This window comes from Zootoca vivipara, chromosome 13 (genome assembly GCF_965207765.1).
Source record: "Zootoca vivipara chromosome 13, rZooViv2.hap1.1, whole genome shotgun sequence".
Lineage (NCBI taxonomy): Eukaryota > Metazoa > Chordata > Lepidosauria > Squamata > Lacertidae > Zootoca > Zootoca vivipara.
The window spans coordinates 24431267-24459228 of NC_142596.1; the positions used below are offsets into that span (position 1 = coordinate 24431267).

The 27962-nt window shown below is 46.7% G+C and overlaps 1 protein-coding gene across 1 annotated transcript in view; it reads right to left on the bottom strand.

Moving 5' to 3' along the window:
- The window catches only part of IGDCC3 (immunoglobulin superfamily DCC subclass member 3), a 108109-nt gene that overhangs the window by 39652 nt on the left and 40495 nt on the right, over positions 1-27962 (bottom strand). Inside the window, exon 6 of the mRNA XM_088657250.1 lies at positions 480-624. Within this exon, the coding sequence (XP_088513376.1) occupies positions 480-624 (145 nt within the window). The remainder of the gene's footprint in view (positions 1-479; positions 625-27962) is intronic.

Genomic DNA, 27962 nt, shown 5'->3' on the forward strand with positions numbered 1-27962 from the left:
GGCCAATTGGATCTACCTCCCCAAGTTGGCCCCAACTACTTGGAAGGGTTTTTAAGAAATCCATATTTTAGTGCGGCGGCAGCTCCACTTTGGAACTCCCTGCTGATTGGCGTCAGGCAAGTGCTTCACTGTACCCTTTTGAGCACCTGCTGAGAACATTTTAGTTCAGGCAAGCCTATCCAGACATGGAGGATGTTGGAATGTGTTTTAATCTGGATTTCAGCTTATTGTGAATTTTAATTAACTTTTGGATACTTAATTTTGGATTTTTGGATTCTATAGCTGTTTCTAACTGAATTTATTTTACTGCTAATTCAGTTGTTTTATCCTTTTTGTAAACCACCTTGAAGTTTCATTACAATCAAGCGGTATATAAATCTTGTGGTATAAATAAACGAGAGGTTCCATAGTAGATATGAAGAACTTTCAACCTGCAAGGTGTTTCTGAATAGGGCAGTGTTTGGACCCACTGTCCTTACCTGTCGTTTTCTGTATTGATGGGGAGATGGTTCTTCTGCCACATGATCACAGGCTCTGGCAAGCCATGGATCTGGCACTGAAACCTGGCCACGCCGCCTTCTTCCACCACTGCACTCTGGGGGTGGATGTGGAAGTCGGACATAGCTGAAAGGGAAAAGGAAGGGGAAAGTTGAAATGAAAATTTGGGGGGGAAATGTCGTGGAATTCTACTCAATATTGATCCAGAGCAGAACTCCAATGTATAGACCAGAGGAAAAACTTTGTAGGATTCCCAAAAAATTGATCAGAGACAATTGTATTTCATCCAGCAGAGCTTTACTGCTACTGAAGGCAAATCAGCATAATGGTCACAAATCCAATACATTCAGGATTGGCACTGTCCATAAGAAATGGAGGCAGAGGAAGACAGGAGTGCCTGGCGTGCTCTGGTCCATGGGGTCATGAAGAGTCGGACACGACTAAACAACAAAACAATAAGAAATCCAGCTGCAGCAGACTTAACTTAAACTTACAATAACTTACAATAAGTCTAAATCTTAACACTAACCATGTACAGAACACCATACCAGAAGGAAGAGAGGCTGAAAGCTAAAGTGAAACCTAGGCTCCTTCTGGCCCTACTTTTATAGTCAGCATGACCTTGACTGAAAGAGATAACAGAACCAGTTTAAGACAGTTTTACTCAGTTTCTCTGAAGGAATAACTCAAATATCATGAACCTTCTGCTTGTTTCCTTCACACAGAGAAGCTTCCAGAAGCCTCTTGAATTAAGTAGAATAGGAAAGATCTCTACACATCAGATCAATACTTTCTGCGCTAAGAAATGCGAGCTGACAGTTACCGGTAATTCTGTATTTCAAATTCTGGCGCGGCTACTGTCAAGAGCAACCCACGACTCCAAAAATTGCAACCTATGTCCATCTTTGCCAAGCTGCTGCGTTCCAGATGTTCCCACTAGCTAAATCTGCTCAGGGATTCCTGCTATGGGGATTCTCAGGAAGATTCCTGCTCTGGGGCCAGGACATGGAAAATAAAAAGAGCCTGCTGTATCAGGCCAATTTAGTTCAGCAACCTGTTCTCACAGCGACCCAACAATGAGAAGCCAGCAAGCAGGAATCAATCACAAGAGAAATCTCACCTCTTGTGATTCGCAGAAGCATTACTGCCTCCAACCATGGAGGAAGAGTGTAGCAATCGTAACTAGCAGCCATCGATAGCCCTCTCCTCCTCTGGGAATTTGTCTAATCCTCATTTAAAGCTGTTCCAAGTTGGTGGCCATTACGGCCTCCTGCGGGAGTGAGTTCCACACTTTAACAACATGCTGTGCAAATGAGTTCTTTCATTTGCTCTCAGTCCTTCAACATTCAGCTTCACTGGATGTCCCCAAGTTCAAGTATGATGAGAGAAGGGGAATAAACTGGTCTCTATCCACTTTCTCTACACCACACATCAATTCATGGATCACTATAATGTCTCCTGTTGCTCAATTTTCCCCTAAGCTGAAAAGCCCCGAACGCTGCAACCTCAGTTGTTCCATCTCCTTGATCATTCTGGTTGCTCTTTTTCCTGAACCTTTTCCAACTCCGCAATATCCTTTTCCAGGATATTTTCATCCGTGCTCGTAACTCCAAAACAAAAAGCCCATATTTAAACTGTGCCTTATCCTCGCCCCCCCTGCCAGCCTCCCCTTAACACAAAATGCCTCCTTGGCTGCACATTAACACACACACACACACACTCACACCTCAATCTCCTTCCTTCAACACACATCAAAGATAATACATGTGCATCTCTTTAAGGAAAAGAACCAAAGACATGTCAGGAAGGATCCATCATTCATCTCCAGACTCCCATTGGGCTCCGACAGATGGGAGACTTCTTATTCCACTTCATACATTAAACATGGGCCATATCACCCTCCTCTCACGCCCCTCTGTCATAAGCTTCAGCTCACTAAATAGGGAGGGTTTAGAAAATACAACATGCTGATTGTGCTTTTAAGGGATCCACCGTTGTTCTTCTCTGTCTTTTAACAACAGGGGGAAAAAACCCAAAACAACCCTGCTTTCAACTGGATTTTAATGCCATCTGAGAGCATTTTATTAAATTATGTAAGCTGCTTGAGCACTAATTACATTTTATTGTGCTAAGAAAAGGGCTTTGAGCAGCAACCAACCAAAGTGGAGGTACAATCGGAACATACTTATTGTATTAGCGCTCAATACCATTATACAATAGCGAGGCTCATAAGAAACATCACTCTATTTTTAGCAGTGCTCTTAGTAAATGTTTTTGTTAAATTCTACAATCTAAGTTGCAAGGGTAGCTGGAAATGATCCGCCAGGACATAGTTTTATCCTAAAGCTTATTTCCATTGCGCTACACATTTCAGTGAAGTGTTTTCTGGGTTAGGGCCCCTAGCAATGATTTCTGAACTGTTTGGGTAACCCTAGAGTTACATGGAAACTGATCAGGGCTTTGCGAGTGGACATTTAGGAATGGAACCTAGGAAACGGTGTTATTCTGAGTCCCTCTAGCTCTGTATTGTCTACACGGACTGGAAGCAGCTCTCAGGCTGGGTTCTCACCTAGCTCTGCCTGGAGATACTGGGGATTGAACCTTCTGCATGCAAAGCAGAGATGCTGTATCTCTGAGCGAGGGCCATTGGGGCTGAGTGTGTTCTTGATAAGGACCCCATTCATATTCAAGCAGGGTAACACTGAGGCCCCAAACGATGCCCCATGTTAATTGTGTTGGCACCCTAGAGCAATGTACTGGGGTTCGCCAACAGACTAGTTGGCACTGAAAGGGTCGCCCAGGAAGATTGAACTATTAGTTATATGCATATGAGGAATGAATAACGCATCACAGAGCTTAAAGACTTCCACGAACTAAATGGATTGGCTCCAGGTCCAAACACAAAGCAGGCATGCCAGAAAAGGGGATTCCCTCCATTAATGATTTGCAGGGACCAAAGCAAAACAAAAACAAACCTCAACCACCCCCAAACCATTCAAGTTCAGAAGGCATAACTGCTCTCTAGGAATCCCCAGGATAGAGGTCCTCCAGCTGGCAAAGGGTTAACCAGAAGGAGAGCTTTGTCAACAAAAACAGCCCCCAAGTGAAGAAATGGGATCTCTGTCACTTTATTTCAATAATATCATCTCTTCCAGGTAAAATTGCAGCAATAACCTCTCCTCTTAAAGACACTGGTATTAATATTTATCATGAATAAAACATCGGGAGGGCATAAATAATTCATTGATGAGGATGTTAAGTAAAATAAGGCTCTACAGTGACCCTATAATGTGGCTTTAAAGCACAGTTTTATGTCAGATGCAGGAGGAAATGCCACAACCCTCGCCCAAGCAACTGGGTGTTTTGTTTTTGATCATTTGTGGGCTTTAAAATAAATAAATAAATCATGCCCCATGTTACAAAATGTTCTTCTCCTTGTTTTTAAAATATGGGTTTGGCAAACTTTATTTACAGCTGCAAAGGCAGCCATTCTGAGTCTTGCAGCTCAGCCCCAGGCTCCAGCAGCAAACCATCGCTGGTAGATTCTGAGTGGTGGGTGGGTGGTGGTCCCCCCATCACTGCCGTTACCATGAGATTTCCAGTATGACTGTGTCAGAAATTCACTGGAAACAGGCCAAAAGAATGGCGTTTGCTAATTGCTCACATTTCCATTTAAATTCTCAGGAACTTAGGAAGCTGCCTTATACCGAGTCAGAGCACTGATCCATCTAGCTCAGGGTTGTCTAGAGCAGGCATCCCCAAACTGCAGCCCTCCAGATGTTTTGGCCTACAACTCCCATGACCCCTAGCTAACAGGACCAGTGGTCAGGGATGATGGGAACTGTAGTCCAAAACATCTGGAGGGCCGAAGTTTGGGGATGCCTGGTCTAGAGCCTCTCCCAGCCCTACCTAGAGATGCTATTGGAGATTGAACCTGGGACCTCCTGCTTGCAAGGCAGGTGCTCTTGCACTGAGCTACGGAACCTCTCCACTGGTTGATCAATGAAAGTAGCCTTCCCCGAGCTGACACTCTTCAGAGGCTTTGGACTGCAGGAGCTGATGGGAACTATAGTTCAAAACATCCCGAGGGCACCAGATGGAGAAAGCTGACCCCAAAGATTAAACCCATTCAAGATCATACCGCAGAAATGCTACGGTACCTTGTGTGATTATCTTTCCACACCATATAAGTAACGCACGCAATGCCTGTCAAACAGGGGAGAGGCAAATCAATGGCTACTAGCCATGATGGCTGTGCTCTGCTTCCACGGTTGGAGGCAGCAATGCTACTGAATACCAGTTGCTGGAAACCACAGGAAGGGAAAGAGCCCTTGTCCTCAGGTCCTCCTTGAAGGTTTCCTACAGGCATCTGGGTGGCCACTGTGAGAACAGGATGCATTGGTCTGATCCAACAGGGTCTTCCTAGGATCTTAACTGGTGCTGGCAAACCGGTGCCCAGTGCTTTCTGATCACTGAGCATATATCAGTGGGTTCTGGCGGACTGGTCTCCTTTCACTACAGATGCAAAGGCTTACGAACAGAGCAATAAACCCTTCTATCCTCTCCCGTTTAAGGGCCGGGTCACAGCTCCATCCATATTCATGAGAGGTTTATTCAGGCAAACAGCTTGGCCGGATCCCCCTTAATCGAACCACAAGCCAGCTCATGAGCCTGATGACAGCGGCGGCAGCGGAGGCAGCAAATCTGATATAATAAAGATGAAAACAGGTATTGAATGAAATTTTCTTTACTCCATGAAAAACTAAATTGAAGCCATTAGGAGGCAATCTGTTTTCGCTCAGCGGAGCATTAGCGATAAGGAGGAGGCTGGCCTCGATTTGGTGTGGAAAAAGGGGGAACATTAACTCAATATGTCACAGTAAATCCAAGGCCTGTTAGGATCATTAAAGCACAGACCCTGGGATCAACTGCAAGCAACAGAAAGTGGGGTGTGTGTGTAGGTAGGTGTAGGTGTGTGTGTAGGTGTAGGTGTGTGTAGGTGCAGCAGAGGAGGGATGAAGAGACAGAACTGGCACCAGGTTACAGGGGACTCTGGGCTAAGTGACCCTTTAAGTCCCCCAGGGGACTAGGCACCCTCACAACATAGAACACAAGAAAAGCCTGCTGGATCAGGTCAGTGGCCTGTCTAGTCCAGCATCCTGTTCTCACAGTGGCCTGTAGGAAACCCGCAAGCAGGACCTGAGCACAAGAGCCCTCTCTCCCACCTGTAGTCTTCAGCAACTGGTATTCAGAGGCCTCTGACCATTGATTTCATAATCACTTTTCATGAATTGAGAAGGCATCTGACAACACCCCTTTTCCAGCATGCAGCCCAGTAGAAGATTGTCTGCGAAGGGAAATACGTATGTCAGGGAAGCTTGCCCAACCATTAATTACCTTCCCTGAGGGTCCTCTGAAACACAATTTGAAAACCACAGATATTGAATGTAACAACCATCATAGTTGCTGAGAACAAAGGTCTATCCAATATGGCGCTCTCTCCATCATCCTGTGGCCATCGGCCATGCTGGCTGCCGGGGCTGATGGGAGTTGGGGAGTCCATCAACATCTGGAGAGCACCAAATTGGCTACCCTTAGTCCATCTAGTCCAGCATCCCCTAATCTGATGCCCTCCAGATGTTTTGGACTACAACTCCCACGGGGCTGATGGAAGCTGTAGTCTAAAATAGTTTTTGAGGGCACCAGATTGGGGAACACTGATCTGATCTTACATCCAGGTTCACTAAAATGTTCGGCCGTTAACTTTGTGCTGTGGCTGCAAACATGTGTTTGTGGCTCAGACCAATTTGAACCAATTTTATTTTAGTTTATTATTTCTTACATTTTTAGGCCACCTTTTCCTCCAAGGAGCTTGTGGTTCCCCTCCAACCCATCACATCCTCACAACAACCCTGTGAGGTAGGTTAGGATGAGAGAAAGTGACTGACCCAAGGTCACCCAGTGAGCTTCATGGCTGAGTGGGAATTCAAACCCTGGTCTTCCAGGCCGTGGTCCAACATTTTAACTGTGATGCCTTGCCATGCTGGCTCTCATGATTCCAACCTCCTCAATAAGAGGAGTATAAATGTCTTATTAACTTACTTACGGTACTTACTACTGTACTTACTTACACCTTTTTCAGTAGGGTTGCCATATTTCAAAAAGTGAAAACCAGGACACCCCGAAAGTTGTTGAGCCAAAAAACCACCACTTTTCGATTGACTTGCCTAAGATCCAAGACAAAGCGCCACATTTCAGAAATCACACACACACACACACACACACACACACACACACACACACAGCATCATTTCTGTCTTTGAAATCCCGTTACTGTCCTGTGAGCCCTATTTTCAGGAATATCCCACCTTTCTTCCACCAAGGAAGCCAAGGGGACCCTGGAAAATGCAATAGAATTAATGTAATGTTTAATAGTTGCGTGTGAACAGCAAAGAAGAAAGGTGTGCTCTCTCTCTCTGACTCCCTTGGCCATTCATGGTTCATGAGAATGCAGCCTTCCTGTAGAGGGCAGGATAGGGCGAGTGGAGGGAAACTTTTGTCTGCAGTCGTATTAAATTAGCAGCATTATAAGATCAGAGGCTGAGCATCATTTGCTCTGGAATCCTTCCAGATGGCAGAATTGGTCAGGAGTGTTTATGTGTGGAGAAACTCTTTTCTGCAAAAGGCATCATTATACAACATGCCAATTAAACAGACATGGGAGCCTTTAAATTGTTGGCATTCTCGCACTCAACCAGAATCACCCCTCAACTGACCTGAGTTCAAATAGCAAAATGCCAGGCTTACCCCCCCACACACAAACACACCTCCACAAATACACACATTATAACAGCATGAACCAGGGCTGGCCCAGTACATTTTGCTGCCTGAGGCAACGGACAAAATGGAATCCCCTCTCCATGTACTGAATTTGACTGAATAAACCACTGAATCTTGCTTCCAAACCCTGTCAGCGTTGATAACATCCCTTCAATGCACCTAAAGTCAGGAGGCTAATTTGGGCCGCTATCACAGCATATGTTCAAAGCACCCTGGCACCATTTTTAACAGCCATGGCTTCCCCCAAAGAAGCCTGGGAGCTGCACCTTGTTATGGGTGCTGAGAGTTTTTAGTCAACCTCTAATCCCCTCACAGGGCTACAATTCCCAAAGTTCCTCATGTAGAGAGATTGAACTGTCAAACCACTTAGGGAATTGAAGTTCTGCGAGGTGAATGAGCGTCTTCTCACAACTCTCAGCACCCTTAACAAACCACAGCTCCCAGAATTCTTTGGGGGGAAGCCTTGACTATTTAAAGTGGCATCATAGAGCTTGAAATGCATGGTGCAAATGTGGCCCAAGAGGGTCCATGACAGGCCCGCATAGCTCTGATCTCCAATACACAAGCATGATCAGGGGGTCAAGAGGAATGGCTGGTAGGAGAAGAGTGCTGCTCCAGCCCCAGTTTCTGTCACATGAGGTGACTGCCTCAGTCTGCCTAGCGGTAGAGCCGGCCATGCCATGAATCTTGCAGCCTGACCCACAAGCCACGAGGTCAACCCAAGCTACGGAGAGTCTGGACATTGACTGCCTTATACATCAAGCTCACTGTTGTTTACACTGACTGGCGGTAGCTCTCCAGGGCTTCAGGCAAAGCACACCCACTCAAGAATCTCAAGAACTTTAGTTTGCTATGGGGGCTGGGGGCTGTAGTTCTCTCAGGGGTGAATTACAGTCCTCTGGATTATCCTGGGGGGTAATGTGCTGTGGGTTAAACCACAGAGCCTAGGGCTTGCTGATCAGAAGGTCGGCAGTTCGAATCCCCGCAACAGGGTGAGCTCCCGTTGCTCGGTCCCTGCTCCTGCCAACCTAGCAGTTTGAAAGCATGTCAAAGTGCAAGTAGATAAATAGGTACCACTCCGGCAGGAAGGTAAACGGCGTTTCCGTGTGCTGCTCTGGTTCGCCAGAAGCGGCTTTGTCATGCTGGCCACATGACCTGGAAGCTGTACACCGGCTCCCTCGGCCAATAAAGCGAGATGAGCGCCGCAACCACAGAGTCGGTCACGACTGGACCTAATGGTCAGGGGTCCCTTTACCTTTACCTTTACCGTGCTTTAAATATATGGTTTGTATGCACCCCTTATCGGAGGAAGGTGGGGGAAGAAGTGATTTAATACAGTTCCCCCCTTCACACTCTGGAACCTTAGGATGTGAAAGCAGTTGGGAGATGAAAGGGAGGGAAAGAGTTTGGGGACGGAGGAGAAGGGTGGGGAGAGGCTTTGTCCTCTTCCTTCTGCGACCCTCTGCTTTGACAATCCCGATGGTTTTTACAAAGCTTTAAGGGCATTCAGAAAGTGACATTGTATCTTCCTTTTGCATCCCCCCCCTTTGATAAAATAGACCTCTCCTCCATCACTCAACCCCAGCCCCCCACCAAAAGGCTCCACTCCCAGAACAAGGGGCTGCTGGCTATTCAGGGAAGCTCAGTGGCGGCAAACTGGAGACTCGCTCTCCGTGTCTAATGATGCTATTGTCCAAAGCTGCCACTGCCAGACCCCAGAGCCCGGCTCTGAATACTCCCTTCTCTATGCGTAGCCAAGTGTGAACGACAGCGCCGCCCATTTATTCTCCCAGAGTCCGGGGAATAGGGGGAGGGGGGAGGGGGCAGGCCGGACTCCCTAGTGTTGAAAGGGAAGAGAAAAGAAGGATTTGAATATAATAAAACGGCGGGATTTTTTTAAAAGCCAACTAGACTCCTTTTGCTGTTCTCTGTCCTTCCACGCAAAGAAAACATGCCTTTGCATGTTTTCCAAGAGGGGTTGAAATGCTAACACTTCTTCATCTTCATCGTCTTCTTCTTCAACATCATCGAGACGAGGTCCAAGACCTGAGCAAAACAGGCTAAAAAGGCTCTATTCCTGCCCACCCCCAACTGCTTTCACCATTTTATAATACGAGCATATTTATTGAAATATTTATATATCATCACCTATTACAAAAGCACCTGAAGGCAGTTTACAATAAAACCCATTAAAAAATACCACCCCAACAAAATGAATCAAGCAGGATTATCAGTCAGTAGGCAATCTTACTAAAAACAGGACTAGATGGGTCACTGGTCTGATGAACCAGGCTCTTCTTCTGATATTAGATTAGGAACATGGGAAGATACCTTATTCCAAATCTTGCCATTGTTCCATCAGTATCGGTGCCCCCCCCCCCGGGGTCTCTCCCAGCCCAACTAGAGATGCCAGGTTTTGAACCTGGGACCTTCTGCATACAAAGCACATGCTCTGCCGCAGAGCTGTGGCTCTTGCCTTTCTTAAACTTTAGAGAGTGTAGACCTGATTCCCACCACTTCTTGTAGCCTGGACCCAATGGGATTTGTAGCCCCAAATATCCGAAGGGCACCAGGTTGGCAAAGGTTTCCCTAACGGTTACAAGGCACGGCACCTCCAGGAAAGACACATTTAATTTTGCACATGCCCGTCGATAACGCCATCAAAACCCTTCCTGGTTCCCAATCAAGCCTAATGAATTTTAAATGGGAGGGGCAAATTAACTTTACATTGTCAATCCTCACAAGTCCACAAAGCAATCATCTCCAATAATAGACCGCAAGCTTTCAGAATGCGTTTGCGACGGCATCCTTGCAATTAGCTCACTCAATGTCTAACCCAGCTTTGTTATTTTCCAAGAATTGCTTCGTTCGCTGCTATCAAGAGATAGCAGCCTTGCTCCGGGGTCTACAAGGATTTTGCCCTTTGTTCTTTGGTGGATATCCAAGTAAGAGGAAGATGACACACCGATGAATGACAAGCCAGCCTATCACCGCACACTCCACATTTAATGTCTTCATACTGGCTCATTAATTACCACGGAAAGCTCCTTCCCAAATGGAACCTGTGATTTATAGAACGCTCAGGCAAGGTGCCATTTTCATCAGGCAAACAGCCAATGGCGTCGCCAGAGTTAATTGCCTTCCGTTTTTTCCCCCTCGGCAATAGCAGACGTCATCTTTGTTCTGCTCTGCCTCCAATAAAGACTACGGCTTGGTTTCATCATATTTCCTAGGAGGTGGGTGCTGTCATATACCGGAAGGGTCTGCCCACCCCCTGCCCACAAGGTCAAGTGGGGAAAGGGTACGGGGGACCTTGGCAGGGTTGGGATTTTTGCTGAGAACAGGTTGGGCCAAGGCATCAGACCGATGGGGCAAGGCAAAGAATAAGGTTGGAGACACATACAGAGAGGATAGTCAAGCTAGTTCACTGGTCCACTTAGCTCAGTACTGTCAACACGGACCGGCAGTGACTTTTCAGGTGGGAGCCTTTCCCAATCCTACCCTATGTCGCGAACCGCCCTAAGGTCTACGGATGAAGGGCGGTGTAATAAAAAAATAAATATAGAAATAAAAAAATTGAAAATACCTGCAGACACCACAGGAATAGAACCAGGAATGCAAAGCAGGTGTTCCACCCTCCCCTCCATGGGTGTAGCCAGCGTTTGTTTGTTTGTTTGTTTGTTGGGGGGGCAGGCTTTATGTTAACGGGGCCAGAACCAAGTTATATGTGATGCAATTGGTCAGTGAGTTAAGTATTTTTATTTATTTACTTGATTTGGGGGGGGGGCAGCTACCCTGCTCCTGCTACACCAATGCTCCCCTCCCCTCTACATCCCTCCCCCAAAGAAACAGGCTGAGGTCAATTCCAAAAAAAAACCCAGTCCAGGCAGGCGAGGAGAGAGAAGCCCACCACAGCAGGCCTGATAAAAGGCATATAGGGCATAGAAGAAGGAAAGGCAGGGATATGTGTGCAAAATGTACATAAGAAGCTAAGAAGAGCCTGCTGGATCAGGCCAGTGGCCCCCCATTTACTCCAGCACCCTGTTCATACAGTTGCCACCCACACACCTGTGCAAAACAAGCAAGCAGGACCCGAGCAAAAGAGAGCTCTCTCCTCTCCTGTGGTTTCCAGCAATGTGGGAAGGTGCTTAGCTGCCCAAGCGAAGGGTTGGTTTATACCAAGGCAGGCAAGGTCCATGGCCAGTCATTGCAGAAAGGTGGACCAGGGAAGGTAACTTGCGCCCATGGAGGTCTTTGGTTTTCACAGGGCTCAATGAATGAAGAGGAATCTAGCCATGCTACTGGAAGGCCTGTGGGTCAAGTCCGTCTAAGGCGCTAAGCCCTTACGCAGGCCACCCTCATGGAACCCAGACATGTGTTGCCTTGTGGGAAGCTAGATGCAGCCCAGAGACTCCTGGAAATGAAGCATTGCTTTGTTACGGTTGCCATACATCCGGAATTTCCCAGACATAGCCAGAATACAGCAATCTTGGGGGCGGAGGGAGGAAGCCTAACAACTTTTGTGTCCGGATTTTCACTTTTTGAAATTTGGCAACCATAGCGTCTTCCCGTCCATCTGATGTGGCTTAGTGACATCATCACAAAGGCAAATCTGTTTGGCAGCTTGATGGTATGATATCATCACATTGCAGAGGTAACCCTACTCAAGTCTCATGAAAAAGTCATTTAAAAAAAGGTCTGAAAGGGCAGATTAGGCAAAGAAGCAACTGCATGCAGGTGGTGAATGGGACTTTAAAAAGATAAGCAGGCTGGGGGGTGGGGAACTTTCAGCCTCCCTGACCCCCAACCCCTTTGAGTAAATGAAGCAGATTAAATTTCATAACATCTTAAATTTGGCCAAATCAGTTCCCAACATACAATTAAATCCATGGCTAGTTCAGGGAGGGGGGGCATTTTTCAGCCTAAGGGCCACATTTCCTTCTGAGCAACCTTTTGGGGGCCGCATGCCAGAAGTGGGTGGGTCCAGAGGCAAAAGTGGGTGGAGTCACAGATGTAAATTTTACTTCTCATATAACAGTCTACCTCAGGCATCCCCAAACTGCGGCCCTCCAGGTGTTTTGGCCTACAACTCCCATAATCCCTAGCTAACAGGACCAGTGGTCAGGAATGATGGGAATTGTAGTCCAAAACATCTGGAGGGTTTGGGGATGCCTGGTCTACCTTATACACAGCCTTCTCTATCCTCCAAGCAGGCAAGCAGGAGGCATTATCAGAGTTCAGTGACTCATACTAGGAAAGGGGGTGCAAAACAGGTCTACTGAGGGGCAGTAAGGATGGAAGAGAAATTCAGTCCAGTTTGCATTTAAAGCCAAAAGCTGGATTTAACAATTACATTAAATACATCTCTGCTGCTCCAGAGAAGCGGACACGGAGCAATGGATTCAAACTACAAGAAAGAAGATTCCACCTAAACATTAGGAAGAACTTCCTGACAGTAAGAGCTGTTCGGCAGTGGAATTTGCTACCAAGGATTGTGGTGGAGTCTCCTTCTTTGGAGGTCTTTAAGCAGAGGCTTGACAGGCATATGTCAAGAATGCTTTGATGGTGTTTCCTGCTCGGCAGGGGGTTGGACTGGATGGCCCTTGTGGTCTCTTCCAACTCTACGATTCTATGATTCTATTAAACAAGAACTGAAATTGACATATTCTTCAAGATAGCTCAGTTGATAAGAGCGTGGTGCTGATAACACAAAGGTTGCAGGTTCGATCCCCATATGGCACAGCTGCATAGTCCTGTATTGCAGGGGGTTGAACTAGATTATCCTCAGGGTCCCTTTCCAATTCTACAATTCTATGATTCCATTCAGTCATGAAGATCCCAAAAGTTCCCCTCCCATGGCCCAGTCCATCGAATTATATTAAGAGGGAGAATATGCAATCCAACATCTCCCGGTGTTGCTAATTTTATTTTCTACAGGTTGAGTATTTCTTGCTTTCTCCCTAAACGAAGAGCTGCAATTACTTTCTCGTAGCTAAGCTGTGCATATCCACTCTCTTTGGCGCCTGTAACTACTACTGCATTTTGCTGGCAAAAATTCAAGGGAGGGGAAAAGGGAGGTTGAATCAGCTGTTCCTCAGAAAATACAACATATCCCTGGAAATAGGTCATATGACTCCATACATTGGGGGAGGGGGGGCATCCTGTTCTATTTATTCACTGGGAAAAGCCCTGTTGGTTGAAAATAGCTTGTCACTAGAAGTTCCCTCTTCCGCCTGTGCTGGCTGCCTTATGCTTCGATTGGCCGATGGCCAAATCCTGGCTGCCTGAACGAAGAGGTTTCGTAGCTCTCCAGCATGCATGCTCAGCTGTTATTATGGTAAATGCATTTTGATGTTTTCACTGATCTCTCTCTGGTCTGTGCTTCTGTGAAATATGACTTTTGAAACCAACCCATTTCTGATCTTCGGTTGGGAGTGCTTTGGATGGAAAATGTCATAGACTATTAAATCATCGACGCTGCTGCTATAACTACTGGAACAAGCCTTTCGCCTAGATGCTAATAGTAGGCGAGTTAAGCCAGGTTGCATATACTTTAAGCCAGTGATCAAATCTCACAACCCCGCCAAAAACAAACAGCAGCAGTTAGCTGCCCAGTGTGTTAGCACCCCATCCGTTAATTTGGCATACCTGTCACACACACACCCCCTCCAACTAAGGCAGATTTCAAAAGCATGTAAGGGAGACTGCTCTACATTTGAAATTTGCTGTTATTTTTCCATGGGAAGCTTTATAGGGGGCAGGGAATGGGGTCCTCATATTTCTCTTCTGCAGGGAACCTCTGGTGCTAATCGCCTGCCTCATACAACATCATGCTTATGGAAATGAGCTACACCTCACTAGAGCAGGGGTCAGGATACTTTTTCAACAGGGGGCCGGTCCACTGTCCCTCAGACCTTGGGGGGGGGATGAACGAATTCCTATGCCCCACAAATAACCCAGAGATGCATTTTAAATAAAAGGACACATTCTACTCATGTAAAAAACACACTGATTCCCAGACCGTCCGCGGGCTGGATTTAGAAGGCGATTGGGCCGGATCCACCCTCCAGGCCTACCCATGCACACATCTACAGTGGAACCTCGGTTTATGAACACCTCGGTTTACAAATTTTCGGTTTACGAACGCCGCAGACCATCTGGAACGGATTAATTCACTTTCCATTACTTTCAGTGGGAAAGTTCGCTTCAGTTTATGAACGCTTCAGTTTATGAACAGACTTCCGGAACCAATTACACCCATGCTTCGGGTTAAGTACGCTTCAGGTTGAGTACTCTGCGGACCCATCTGGAACGGATTAATCCACTTTCCATTACTTTCAATGGGAAAGTTCACTTCAGTTTATGAACCCTTCAGTTTAAGTACTCCGCGGACCGCCTGGAACAGATTAATCCACTTTCCATTACTTTCAATGGGAAAGTTCGCTTCAGTTTATGAACGCTTCAGTTTATGAACAGACTTCCGGAACCAATTGTGTTCATAAACCGAGGTACCACTGTATCTGGTAGTGAGGAACCTCCAGATGAAAAGAAGTGCTTCCAGCAAATGTATAGTCAGCAAACGATGTGGAGGCATTGTGTTAAAGGGTTTTTGAGGACAGTTTTTTTTAGAGAGATGTAATATCATCGGTCAACAAATCATTCAGTTCCCAGAGTTAGCTTTACTGAATATATTTCAGGGTCAGAATACAGATCACTTCACTTAAATCTCCTATAGGTCCTCTGTTGTTAGCAGCTAGACTTGTTATAGCCCAATTGTTTAAAAAGTCTTACAAGGAGCATCCTTATCAAATTGGCTTAATAAAGCTTGTCAACTGGCCCTAATAAGAGAAACTGGTCAACAAAATATGACTATCAAAAGACACAAAGCCTGATTTACAACTGACTGGAACGTTTTTGCATGAATAAGGAAAAAAATGCTGAACTTTCCCAAATATCCAGACTTTTTGGGTTGCTCTAGGTTAAATCATAGTCTACACTTTCAAACCCTCCAAGTGTCCCTACTTCCCAGGGACAGTCCCAGATTTACAGAAGCCGTTCCAGATTCTGATTTGATCCTGAATTTCCCACTTTTCCTTAGGACGTCCCTATTTTTATTGGAGAAATGTTGAAGGGTATGGTGGGATGTCCCTATTTTCATCAGAGAAATGTTGCAGCGTATGGAGTTATGGGACCCCCAAGCCAAGGAGATAAGTAAATATACAACCTATACAACAGGGAAGTTTTTAAAATGTTTTCTTATGTTTTTATATATACTGTATTGGAAGCCGCCCAGAGTGTCTGGGCAACCCAGTCCGATGAGCAGGGTAGTAGTAGTAATAATAATAATAATAATAGGACACCCCATCTTTATCAGAGAAATGTTGGAGAGTATGAAAATGGGGGGGGGTCGTGGAGGGTCAGTTTTGGGGAGTGAGAAATATCCTTATTTTCATCTAAGGAATGTTGGAGGGTATGCACTTTAGACTGCTGGCTATTCTTACGCTGTATTTTCACTGCATACCCCAATATTTCTTTTAGTAAGGGTGGGGCGTTATTTAAAAAAAAAACCAAGAAAGTTTTTTTAAAAGTAAACAATGACAGTAACTTGCTTTGTTAATCCATGCAAGCAACAACAACAACAAAAATTCCATTCCCACAGCCTTCACCAACCTGGTGCCCTCCAGATGTTTTGGGCAACTCCCAAAGCTGTAGTCCAAAACATCTGGACAGCATGTGGTTCCAGAAGGCTGCATGGCTCTTGTGAAGGCTATCTGAACAAAAGTGTGCCTACAATAGCTCCCTAGGAGACCCACAGAGACACTTTATTTAGTTTGTTCATGCCAGGACACTGGCAGCGGAGGGTAGCCCATGTGCTGAAGCCCAGGCGGCGTGGTGCCTAGGGGCAGAAAGGAACCTCTGCTGCCCCATCTCAAAAGTATACAGAGAAGGAGCAAATAAATAAATAAATACATGGCACAGTTTGCAAGGAGCCGAGGCATTCCAAAATGGCAGCCACGCTCAGGCTAAAGAAAGGAAAGGCGAAGACTGCAGGCAGCCCCTCTCTCCTTTGTCAAGAGGCACAATGCTCGTGTCAACAGAACCGTGAGCCTGCTCTGACTCTACAATCCACCATCTGGCCGGCTGGCTAATGCACGCCCACAGCAATTCAGCTGGGTAAGGAAGCCACAGGGGAAATCAAGCCCAGCCAAGACCGATGCTTTGAGCTATATATATATATATAAATTAATGCAGATGGTTCAAATGCAGATGGATCGCCACTTGGATGGGGCCAGCACTGGTGACCTGCCTGTCGAGAGAAGTCTGACCATGAGGCACTAAAAGGAGAGGGAGGGAGGGAGGGGGTAAGGGAGGGAGGGGAGGGACAGAGAGGAGTAGGAGGCTCACAGCTTCCCACTTAATAGCATTGTCAGGGAGCGTCAGGGTAGCTCTTTCCTATGAGAGGGATCTGGTAAAAACATGCAAGGCTCTACACATGCCAGAGGATATCTGAGCATACTTCTGCAGCTGCAGGGACGGAGCCACACACACTCCTGCTTCCAGAGTTAGACCCATCTCTCAATATGCTAAGGTCGCCTTCGCCATCCTAAGGCCCCTTCCGGTGTTTCGGATGAGAACATAGCTGAGGGCTGATAGGAGTTATAGTCCAAAACACCAGGAGGACTCCAGGCTGGCAAAGGTTGTGCTAAAGAAAGGCTGGGCCAAGGAACATAGAATTTTGGCCACTGGCTACAGCCGATCAACCAGAACCTTGAAAGTCTTCAAACCACATGCTTTTGTTTTGTTTTGTTTTGTTGTATCAAAGAGGGCTGCTCAGAAGAATGCCATCTCCCCATATGAACCAACTAGGACCCTGTAATTGTCCCTTCTCTGTGTGTCCACTCCACAGGAAGTTCAAAGGGTGGCAACATGAGAACCAGTCTTTTTAGTGACGGCTTTCTGCTTGCAGAATACTCTCCAGAGAAAGGCTCACCTGGCACTTTCATTACATATCTTTAGGTGCCCGCCAAAAACATTTCTTTTCCGCCAGGCCTTTGACTTTCTGTGGCCTCCTTTAGTGGGTGGGATGTTTGGGCAGGATCCCTTTCTTCCCCTGCCCCATCTGTTCATTGAACGTGCAAGGGTACATTTTTAAAGCTACACATCACAGGAATTCTGTGAGATGGAGGGTAAGTTGAATTCAACTCATTAGACTATACACCAATAGACCTATTGAAATTAACGGACCTTCTCCAATTCCCTCTTCTTCTCCAAGTATAGTCAGCCCTGGAGACAACCCTGACTCATCATATGTCACATCTCAGTTTTTCCTCATATCTTACAAAAAACCAAAAACAACTCTATCACACTTTAGATTGGCAGTTGGCAGGGGTGAGCTGGAAAAGATTATCATTCCAGCAGAGCCAGATAATTTATAATCCCATTAAGAAAGGTTTCCCATTTTCTTGCTCAATGCTACCAGAGATGCTACCTCGGCATGCTTCTGCATCCTGGTACCCTTCAGGTGTTTTGGACTACAAATCCCAACAGCTTTTGGGCAGTGGAGGACCCTAGGTTTCAGAAGGCTGTTTTATAACCATGATATTTAAATTTTTACACACACAGACACTGCACCTAAGCTTAAAGAAAAGTTCCATGTGACTCAAAATAACACCCCCTGCACTGTCAATGTTAATTAATCCAGTAAGTGTGTGAGAAAAACCTTCTGGATCAGGCCAATGGCCCATCTAGTCGGGCATCCTGCTCTCACAGAAGCCAACCAGATGCCTGCAGGAAATTTGCAAGTACAGCCAGAGCACAAGAGCCCTCCCTGCTGTGGTTTCCAGCCAGTGGTACTCGAAAGCATTACTACCCCTAATATGGAGGCAGAGCATAGCCATCGCGGCTAGTAAACCTTGACAGGCTTCTCCTCCACAAATTTGTCCAAGAAATCTAAGTCAGTGGCTGTCTCTGCCTCCTTCCAATGTTCAACTTCATTGGAGGTCCAATACTTACGAAAGACAGCGAAAAACTTTCCTTTTGGCACTTTCTCAATGCCATGCATAACCCAGTTTTGCTCTGTCTGAGCGGGTTATCGGGGTGTACACATCAGCAGCATGTTTCTTTCTGCACATGCTTCGATACTGAGTCATGACCGAAGTGCTGGAGCAACATCCCTTATGGAGCCTCAGTGAAACTGAGCCCAGTGATGCTGCCTTGTTCCCACAACCACCTGCCATTATTTCTCAGTTGCTACCACCGTTCACGTGGGTGGCACTGTGGGTTAAACCACAGACCCTAGAGCTTGCCAATCAGAAGGTCGGTGGTTCGAATCCCCACGACAGGGTGAGCTCCCGTTGCTCGGTCCCTGCTCCTGCCAACCTAGCAGTTCGAAAGCACATCAAAGTGCAAGTAGATAAATAGGTACCGCTCCGGCGGGAAGGTAAACGGCATTTCCGTGTGCTGCTCTGGTTTGCCAGAAGTGGCTTTGTCATGCTAGTCACATGACCTGGAAGCTGTACGCCGGCTCCCTTGGCCAGTAAAGCAAGATGAGCACCGCAACCCCAGAATCGTCCACAACTGGACCGAATGGTCAGGGGTCCCTTTACCTTTACCTTACCACCGTTCACGTCCCAAGAAGTCAATGGTGGAAATGGACAACCTCCCCCTCCCTACCCCTCAATCCCCACTGCTGCAGTGAGTCTGTGAGCAAAGGAAGAAAGCAATCAGAGCACAGGAAACAGTTATAGCTCCAAGAGCACAAAAAACAGCAACACCCCAAAATGAGAGAGAGAGAGAGAGAGAGAGAGAGAGAGAGAGAGAGAGAGAGAGAGAGAGAGAGAGAGAGAGAGAGAGAGAGAGAGGACCCATAAGTCAAACCCAAGGAAAAAAGGGGGGAGGGGGAGACCCAGGCATGTGAGGCCTGAGTTAAGGTACACTCACATCAGGCACTGCAGGAAAGGAGGTGAGGTTTTTTCCCCCCTTCCCTTTCTTTCAGCAGGATGCTTTAAACGTCAGGCATGGCTTTAATTAGTGGGGCTGGGATGAGAATTGTAGCCCTTTCTCCCTTTTCTTTTTCGCCAGGCTGGGAACGGAAACAAAGCCCCGGTCCTCACAGTCCTCGGATGGAAAGCCCAGATTCCAAAGTTTAGCCGTTCCACCTCAGTTCAGATGAATGGTTTTGCTCCCCAGCGTCTAACTGACATTTGGATTGGCCTGATGTGGAACGAGTTTGCCTAGGTGTCCATGAGGCCATGCACTACCCAAGTGATGGCTGGCAACCACTGCACTTAATGGGGCTAGCAAGGAGATAGGGACAAGGAGGTCACCAGAGGTGGCGGTGGTGGAACCCAACTTGTTCTGGTTTTCTCCCCTTCCCCCCCCCTGGTGAAAACAGGGCACCAGCCTGCAAATACTGTGGGCACTAAAACAATGTAGAAGCACACTTAGCAGCTCAAAGGGCAGATCCACACTTCACATTTAACACACATCTTGGGAACTGTAGTATTCCCCTTACAGAGGCACAATTCCCAGTGCCCTTCACAAACTATAGTTCACAGGATTCTTTGGGGGAAGTCATGTGTTTTAAATGTAAGGTATAGATTTGCCGTTAACTGGGTGAAGCCAAACTGCTGTGTTAGCACCACGGAAGTGACCTCCCCGGGGCGCAAGCCTGGGCAGTGGGTATGGAGGTCCTGGGCTGCCCAGACTACAAGATCTCCCTCTCAGCCTCACTGTTGTGGTCCAAAGGAAAGCAGAGCAATACATTTGGCAACAGCTTGGAGGCAGGGGTTGCCAAAAGGAGATGTACAAGGCACCATCCAACCGTCTTAGAGACACCACTCCAGATTTGTGTAGGGTTTACTCTTCCGCCTTTTTCTCTCCCAAAGATATCCCGCAAGTACCAGGCAAATTTGGCAGTTTTCCCAATGCAAACTGAACATTCCCTGGGCACACCTGAGAGCATCTGTACCTGGCCCTGTACTCAATGGTATCTTTTCTTCCCTGACAACAGAGACGGAGGTCATTTTGACCAGGGCTGTATTATCTAACAGGCTAACAAGGCTCTGACATCTGGGCTATGATTTTCATAGCACAGTGCTGCATTTGCCTATGATGGTGGTATTGCAGAAAACATGCTTTTAAACATATGCGCATTGATTTGGAGAACAACAAAAAGTTTATTAAGTGGTCCGCTGAGACCCCGAACAATTTCAGGTAGGGGGTGGAGAGTTTGATAACAAGTACTCATCAGTCAGAATCCCTACACATTAATAATAATTATTATTTATACCCCCACCCATCTAGCTGGCTTTCCCCAGCCACTCTTTTTACACATTTTTTACACATTTACACCCATTTGTCAGTGCTCTAATATTTTTAAACCGTTGGTTTTAGAGAAAAGCATGGAAATTGCAAGCAAAGATATCTGGGAAGAATAGCTGTGCCATGTAAACAGTAAAGAGATTCACTTGCAAGACATCCTCCATGTATCACACTTTGACTTGGTCTTCTATTTCCAATCCTCTTCCTCAGTTGGGCAGGGGAGGGACACACAAAAGTCTGCACCCTAAGCTTCTGCTTTCTCTAGTATACACTTTCCTTTGGGCTAGAGATAATAGCATTCATTAACATGGGGAAAAGCCATCGCTCAGTGTTAGAGCACCTGCTTTGCATGCAAAAGGTCCCAGTTTCAATCCCTGGCATCTCCAGGTAGGGCTGGGAAATCCCAGAGAGCCTCTGCAAGATGGCCAATGACCTGACTCAGATAAGGCAGCTTCCTATTTTCCCAATGTTTGGGGAATGGGTGGGGATAGAGAGGGGAGGTCTGCAAGGGACAGAAAAGCCTGGGGGAAGACACACACTTGTGTATCTGCATCATCACAAGGCAGCACACGTCAGCGAGCAAAAAGGGGAGTCAAGTCTTGAGTTTACGGTTAAATAGGCACATAATTAGTTTCTGCAGCCCTCCTTTAGGATGAATGAATTAAATCTTCAGCGCTCACAAGTCGACAAGTTTGCTGCTCTGATAAGCTTGAACAGTTCCCTAGTTAGTTTGCCTTTTCAGCCAGAGGTGCATAAGGTCTTATTGAAAACCAAAGTACAACTGGCCAAAGCCAGGGGTGTGGTCTGGGGGCAGTTCTGAGGGCCAGATGGAAAGGCCTTGAGGGCCACATTTGACCCCCCCCCCCCCGTTGCACAGCTTCCCGACCCCTGCCTTATGGAATAGAGTAGCCTCTCGACTGCCTGTATAGCTGGCCACCCATAACGACAGCCAACTCCCCAAACCAATGAGGACACATCAGACCCTTAAAAAAAAGCCAAAACCCTTGAAACCAAGCCAGCTTATCGGCCTGAGCCACTTGTCTTGACTTGGTGGGATTCTGCCTGCTCTTCTGCTTTCTCTTCCTGACTATGGCCTCAAGATTGTGACCCCTGCCTTTGACCTTGCATGTCCTCCTGGCCCCATCAATCCTCTCCCTGCCACTTTGGAACTCGACCTTCTGCCTGCCTCTGACTCCATCCTTGTCCCTGGCACTTTGATCCTTGCCTGCTTGATCTGGTGCCTGACCTCCAGGCTATCTATGGCCACATCTATTTCCCTCCACATCCTACATCCAAACCAGAAACCATCTGCAGCCAATCTTGGGAGCCAGACTATGGCCACCATTTCAAACCAACAAAACCCAGAAAATAAAGCAGGTTCCATATTTCATTATGCTCTGAAACGGGGTGGAGGTTTTTTTGTGTGTGTGATTTCTCACCCATTTGGACCCATCTGAGTTCATTTTGTATTTTATTTTATTTAAAAAACCACATATACCAGACATATATATCCATTCACTTTAATGGATCTACTCTGAGTAGGTCAACCCATCATTGCTAATGAATAGAAAAATAAAACACTGCACAACCTTCTACAGAAGATTTTTTAGGGATATTCCTGCCTAAAAGATGAAGAATGGAAGGCTAGCATCACCAGAAACACACACGCTCATGAAATCCTTGAGCTCCAAAAAAGCCTAGAACAATTACTTTCCTAATTAGTCAACAAATTACTGTTTCACCAAAGCAGATCTTATGTTGTTGGGGAAACTATCAGCATTTCTAGTGCAATTTCATGCTTTGTTGATGATGGATAAAATGAGGCTGAGTGGCGCCCATTCACATCCCAACTTCACTGCTGGACAAGTAGTTGGACTCAATATCCAAAGGAGCAAACACTGAGATTTGGACCACAAACCTTGGACCACAAGGGCGGTAAAATAATGAGGCTAAGGCCCATTCCATATATTATATGCAGAGAGAACCACACAACTGATGAGTTACCAGGCCAAATACAAGGTGTTAGTTCTAGCATAAAAAGCCCCAAATGGCTTGGGACTCAAAAACTCAAAAGAGTGCCTTCCCCAATACCAACCATCTTTGGACCCTACAATTGGCAGATGAGGCCTTGTTGGGGGCTGCCTGGTTGGTGCTGACCCATGGCAGGGCCTTTTCAGTGGTGGTTCCCCAGTTGCAGAATGCCCTCCCTAATGAGGCGTACCTGTCTCCATCATCATTAACCTTCAGGAGGCATTTATAAACATTCCTGTTGTTCGTTTTTATATCTCTTGTTACATTCAATTTCTATTTTGTAACTTTATACAATATGCATATCACTGAAAAACCATTTAAAAAAAAACATTCCTGGGGGCACAAGAATACTGATCCTGGCAACCCTGAGATCATTGGATAGAAGAATGTTTTTAATTGCTTTCTAGAATGTTTTAACTGTAGCTGATTTTCAGCATAAATGTTTTTAGGATATTTGTAACCACTTTTTAAAGTTTTTGTTTGCTTGTTTTTAAATTGTGCATTTGTTTGCCAGCCTGGGCTCCTTGGGGAGGAAGGGTGGGGCATAAATAAATTCAATCAATCAATAAGATATAAATAAAATTCTGGCTTCCTTACAAGCACACATGTATGATGCACCTGTTTGGAAATGCATATTCCTTCAGCTCAGAGGGGTTTAGCAGTAACTGGGCAGTGCTGACCCCATGCTTTGGAGCCCCTTGGTACACGAGACCCCCTTCCCCCCAGGTAGCTCTCAACAGATGCCTGCCCTTGCTGCCCCTCACCACCAGCCCTACAACTTGGGTTGGGTTTGTGGCTTTCTGAGTTTCTTTCCCCAGAAAACTTGCTTGAAGGTGACCTGGAAACTACAACTAATCCAGAATGTGGCAGCTAGACTGGTGACTGGGAGTGGCCACCGAGACCACATAACACCAGCCTTGAAAGACCTACACTGGCTCCCAGTACGTTTCCAGGCACAATTCAAAGTGTTGGTGCTGACCTTTAAAGCCCTAAACGGCCTCAGTCCTGCATACCTGAAGGAGCGTCTCCACCCCCATTGTTCTGCCCGGACCCTGAAGTCCAGTGCCGAGGGCCTTCTAGCGGTTCCCTCGTTGCGAGAAGCCAAGTTGCAGGGAACCAGGCAGAGGGCCTTCTCAGTGGTGGCGCCCGCCCTGTGGAACGCCCTCCCACCAGATGTCAAAGAGAAAAACAACTACCAGACTTTTAGAAGACATCTGAATATAGCTTTTAATGTTTGATGGACTATTGTATTTTAATATTTTGTTGGAAGCCGCCCAGAGTGTCTGGGGAAACCCAGCCAGATGGCCAGGGTATAAATAATAAATTATCATCATCATCATTATTATTATTGCTGCTGCTGCATTTGGGGGGCAACGAAAGGTGATTGCACCCACTATGTATACCTCCTTGAGCAGCTTTCCCGAGCTTCTTTTTAAACTAATTCACCCTCCTCCTGCTCCTCTGCTATAACTGGGTTTGCAGGGCCCACTGATAATGAACTTTTTCCAGCCCACCGGCGGCAGGAATATAAATCGCACGCCACAATTCCGTGCCGTTAATGGCCGGACAGGCATCTCTCTCTACCCTACCTATCTGTTTTAAGAGACTTGGATAAATATGCCGCTCATATTAAGAAATCGAATCGAGCTGCTGGGGAGCACAATTTATCCCATAAAATCTCTAAAAAGCTTGTAAACTCCTGGTGTTATTAGCCCAGATTTATTATGTGTATTTGAAGCAATACTCAGAGGCATTGTTAAGCTACTGCTGGCGGGAGGCTGTGGCTTTCTCGTTTTACATATTATTGTTGTTGTCGTTGGGCTGTTTTAAATGTATTTCCCTTTTGTTACGGGAGGTTGGGGCACTGACTGCCATATGGGGAGTTGGCATTGAGAAGCCCATCAAAGGCAAAGGAAATTGATGGGTGCCTTTGCTTGCCCATTCCTGCTTTCCATAGCCCATTCCTGCTTTCAAAATCCATCCCTTTTGTGGCTTCCAGCTGAGGTTCTACTCCCATTTCAACTGCAAGCTGCAAATTTCCAAGAACAGGAAAGTCATGGAACAGCTCCACAGAACCAGCAAAATAGTGGTTAGGGTGTCAGACTAGGAACTGAGAGAGACCGGGGTTTACGGTGTGAGCCAGCCACTGCCTCTCAGCCTAACCTACCACACAGGGTTGTTGTGCAGATTAAATGATGGGAAGAACCATGTAGGCCACCCTGAGATCTTGGGAGAAAAGGGTGGGAAATAAATGCAAAAAATACAATACATAAATAAAAATTCTGACCAAAGGCTGTTAAGGCAGCTGAAGCTCAGCAGCAGAGCACATGGAAACGCTGCTGCCAGCCTGTCCTGGCAATGCTGAATAGGTAGACCAGTGGGCTGAGTCAGCAATAAGGCAGCTTCCCATGTTTCTGTTCGAATTGGCTCTTCGTGTAGAATGGGGGGGGGAGCCTGCGCCCCTTGGGGCGTTGTTGTGACTACAGCAAGCATAGTGCTGTATGGGCCTAGCGAGAGATGCAGTCCACCAACATCTGGGAGATATCCCCTCATTTTGAACCATGAGGACTAGAATCTTTAAGAAAAAGGACCGTGGCTCCATGGCAGAGCACACGCTGTGTGCATGCAAAAAAAAACCCCAACATCTTCAAGCAGGATTGGGAAAGCCTGAGACCCTTGGAGAGGTGCCACCAATCAAAAGAATATAGACTATACTGAGCTAAGATGGACTAGTGGTCTGGCTCACTCGACAAGGCAGCTCCCAGTGTCCATTTTATCCAATCCTCCCGAGGGAGAAAGGCTGCCACATCAATGGGCCACCCATGCCTCAAACGTCTTGTTTCCTGCAACACACCATTTCAAATTCCATTATACGAGAGTTACCAGCCTCCAAATGACAGGGTGAGGTAGGGTCTGTTTCAAGCAGCAGCTTACGGGGAGACATCAAAGGCCAGAAAACTGTCGATGATGATGATGATGATGATGGTTATTATTATTATTATTATTATTATTATTATTATTATTATTATTATTATTATTATCTCAGTGCGGGGAGCCTTTTGAATGCCCTGCCTCGGGGCACCAAAACGTCTTGGGCTGCCTCTAATGCATCACTCTTGCATCTTGAAGAAGCTGGGGGTTGGGGGGGGGAGCATGGAAATCGTCGGGAAAGAGTGCAAAACTGCCCTCTTAAGAGCAATCTTAGAACCGTGCAGCAATACGGTACCAAACTCCTTCCCTTTTCTTTTTATACATGTGCTGTAGCTCAGTGGCTGAGCATCTGCTTTGTCTGCAGAAGGTCTCAGATCCGATCCCTGGCATCTCCAGGTAGTAGGGCTGGGAGAGACTCTGTGGCAGAGACTCTAAGAAACCCACTGCTGCCAGTCAGTGTGGGCATTACTGATCTAGATGGACGAGTGGCCTGGCTCAGTAGACGGCAACTTCCTAAATTCCTGTGATAGCATTGCAAGTGGTGGAATTTGAAGAAAGCAGTGAATTCTTTGGTTCAGAAGCAGGAATAAGCAACAGCAGCAGAGCAGAAGGCGAGCCATTGCCCAAGTATGGATTCCCTCAATGGGACCCCAGTGCATACCTTCCCCCCCTCCCCTCTTGCAGCTTCCTTTCACTGCCCCCCCCTTCAGAGGCAGCTGCGTACCAGGTGAAAAGAATCAAGGGTCGAAACTACCCTGGGCCGCTTCTAATTGGCTCCCAGCCCTCTGACACCCTCCCCTCCTTCCAGCCCACTGCCCATTTCCCTTTGAAGCTCAGCTAATGACAAAATGACATCCTGCGCCCCCACCCCACCCCACCCCAATTCTCCCCCTTTGCCCATTAAGAGGGGCCCCTCACCCTGACCTTAAGGTGTTTCTGCTTCCCAGCTCCAAGCCGCAGCTCCCAAGAAACGGAGCATTTATACTGATCTGAACACACACACAAACACAGCCTGAAAGAAAAGGGATACTTCCCTCTCTGTTTCAGGCTGACGCTGCTTTTGATTGATCAATCAATTAAACAAATACAGTCGTAGGACAGGACTCTTGTCTTCTCTTTTTCTCTGTTTCTGAGATAATAAACCCATAAAGCCAGTGTGATGCAATGTGCCGCACAGTGTCGGCTTTCGCCAAGGTAGAGAAAGCATAAAAAGGAAGGATTTCTTCATGCAACACATATGGGAACTCAATTCCACAGGAGGCAGTGATGGCTTTTGGGTGGCTTTAGAAGAGGATTAGACAAATGATAATTCTATCAATGGCTACTAGCCATGAGGGCTATGCTCTGCCTCCACAGTCAGAGGCAGAAATGCTTCTGAATACCAATTGCTGGAAACCGCAACAGCAGTAATGCTGTTGTGCTTAGGTCCTGCCTGCCTGCATCCCACAGGGATCTTGTTGGCCACCAGAAGAACAGGATGCTGGCCTGATCCAATGGGCTCTTCTTAAGTTCTTAAGCAGATCTGGAGTCCTGCTCAGTCATGAAGCTCTTGGGCTGGATTTGACCAGACCTTGCCTGGGCCGGTTCACTCCAGCGGAGATCCCTCCGTGGGCTGGATTTGAGCAGACGCGATTTCCAGCGTCTGTGCAGACACGATTTTTGGCGCCGTGGAAGCAAGTCCCCCCGCTGTGCTGCGCTGGTTTAGCGCAGTGCGCGGGGACTCGCCAAGCGGGCAGCTCAGTTCAGGGGCAGCTCAGGGGCTGGTTAAACAACCCCCGTGGGCCGCTTGTGGCCCATGGCCCTTCGGTTGCCTACCCCTGCTCTTGGGTGATGAATCGTTCTCTCTGAGCTTGACCACTTTACAGGACAGTCCCCCAAGGATGTTGAATATGTGTGTGTTTCTTTTAGCTTACCCTGTTTCCCCAAAAATAAGACATACCCATAAAATAAATCGTAGCAGGATTTCTAAGCATTTGCGCAATATAAGCCATACCCCCCCCAAATAAGACATAGTGATAGGCACAGTTCTGGAGGGCGCCAAGGAAGAGGCGAGGCTGGACGCGTAATAAAAAAATAAGACATCCCCTGAAAATAAGCCATAGTGTGTCTTCTTGAGGAAAAATAAATATAAGACAGTGTCTTGTTTTCGGGAAAACATGGTAGCTATTGGCCCACACTATGCATTCCACATTCACGAAAGCAAAAGATGTTAGTTGAAACAAAGAATGGATGAGGAGAGAGGCGGGGTGGGGTGGGGGGGGGGGAGAGAGAGAAATTACTCTCCATCACTGAGAATTGCAATCATCAGAAAGGGTCGTTAAGGGAAAGAGTCGGCCCAA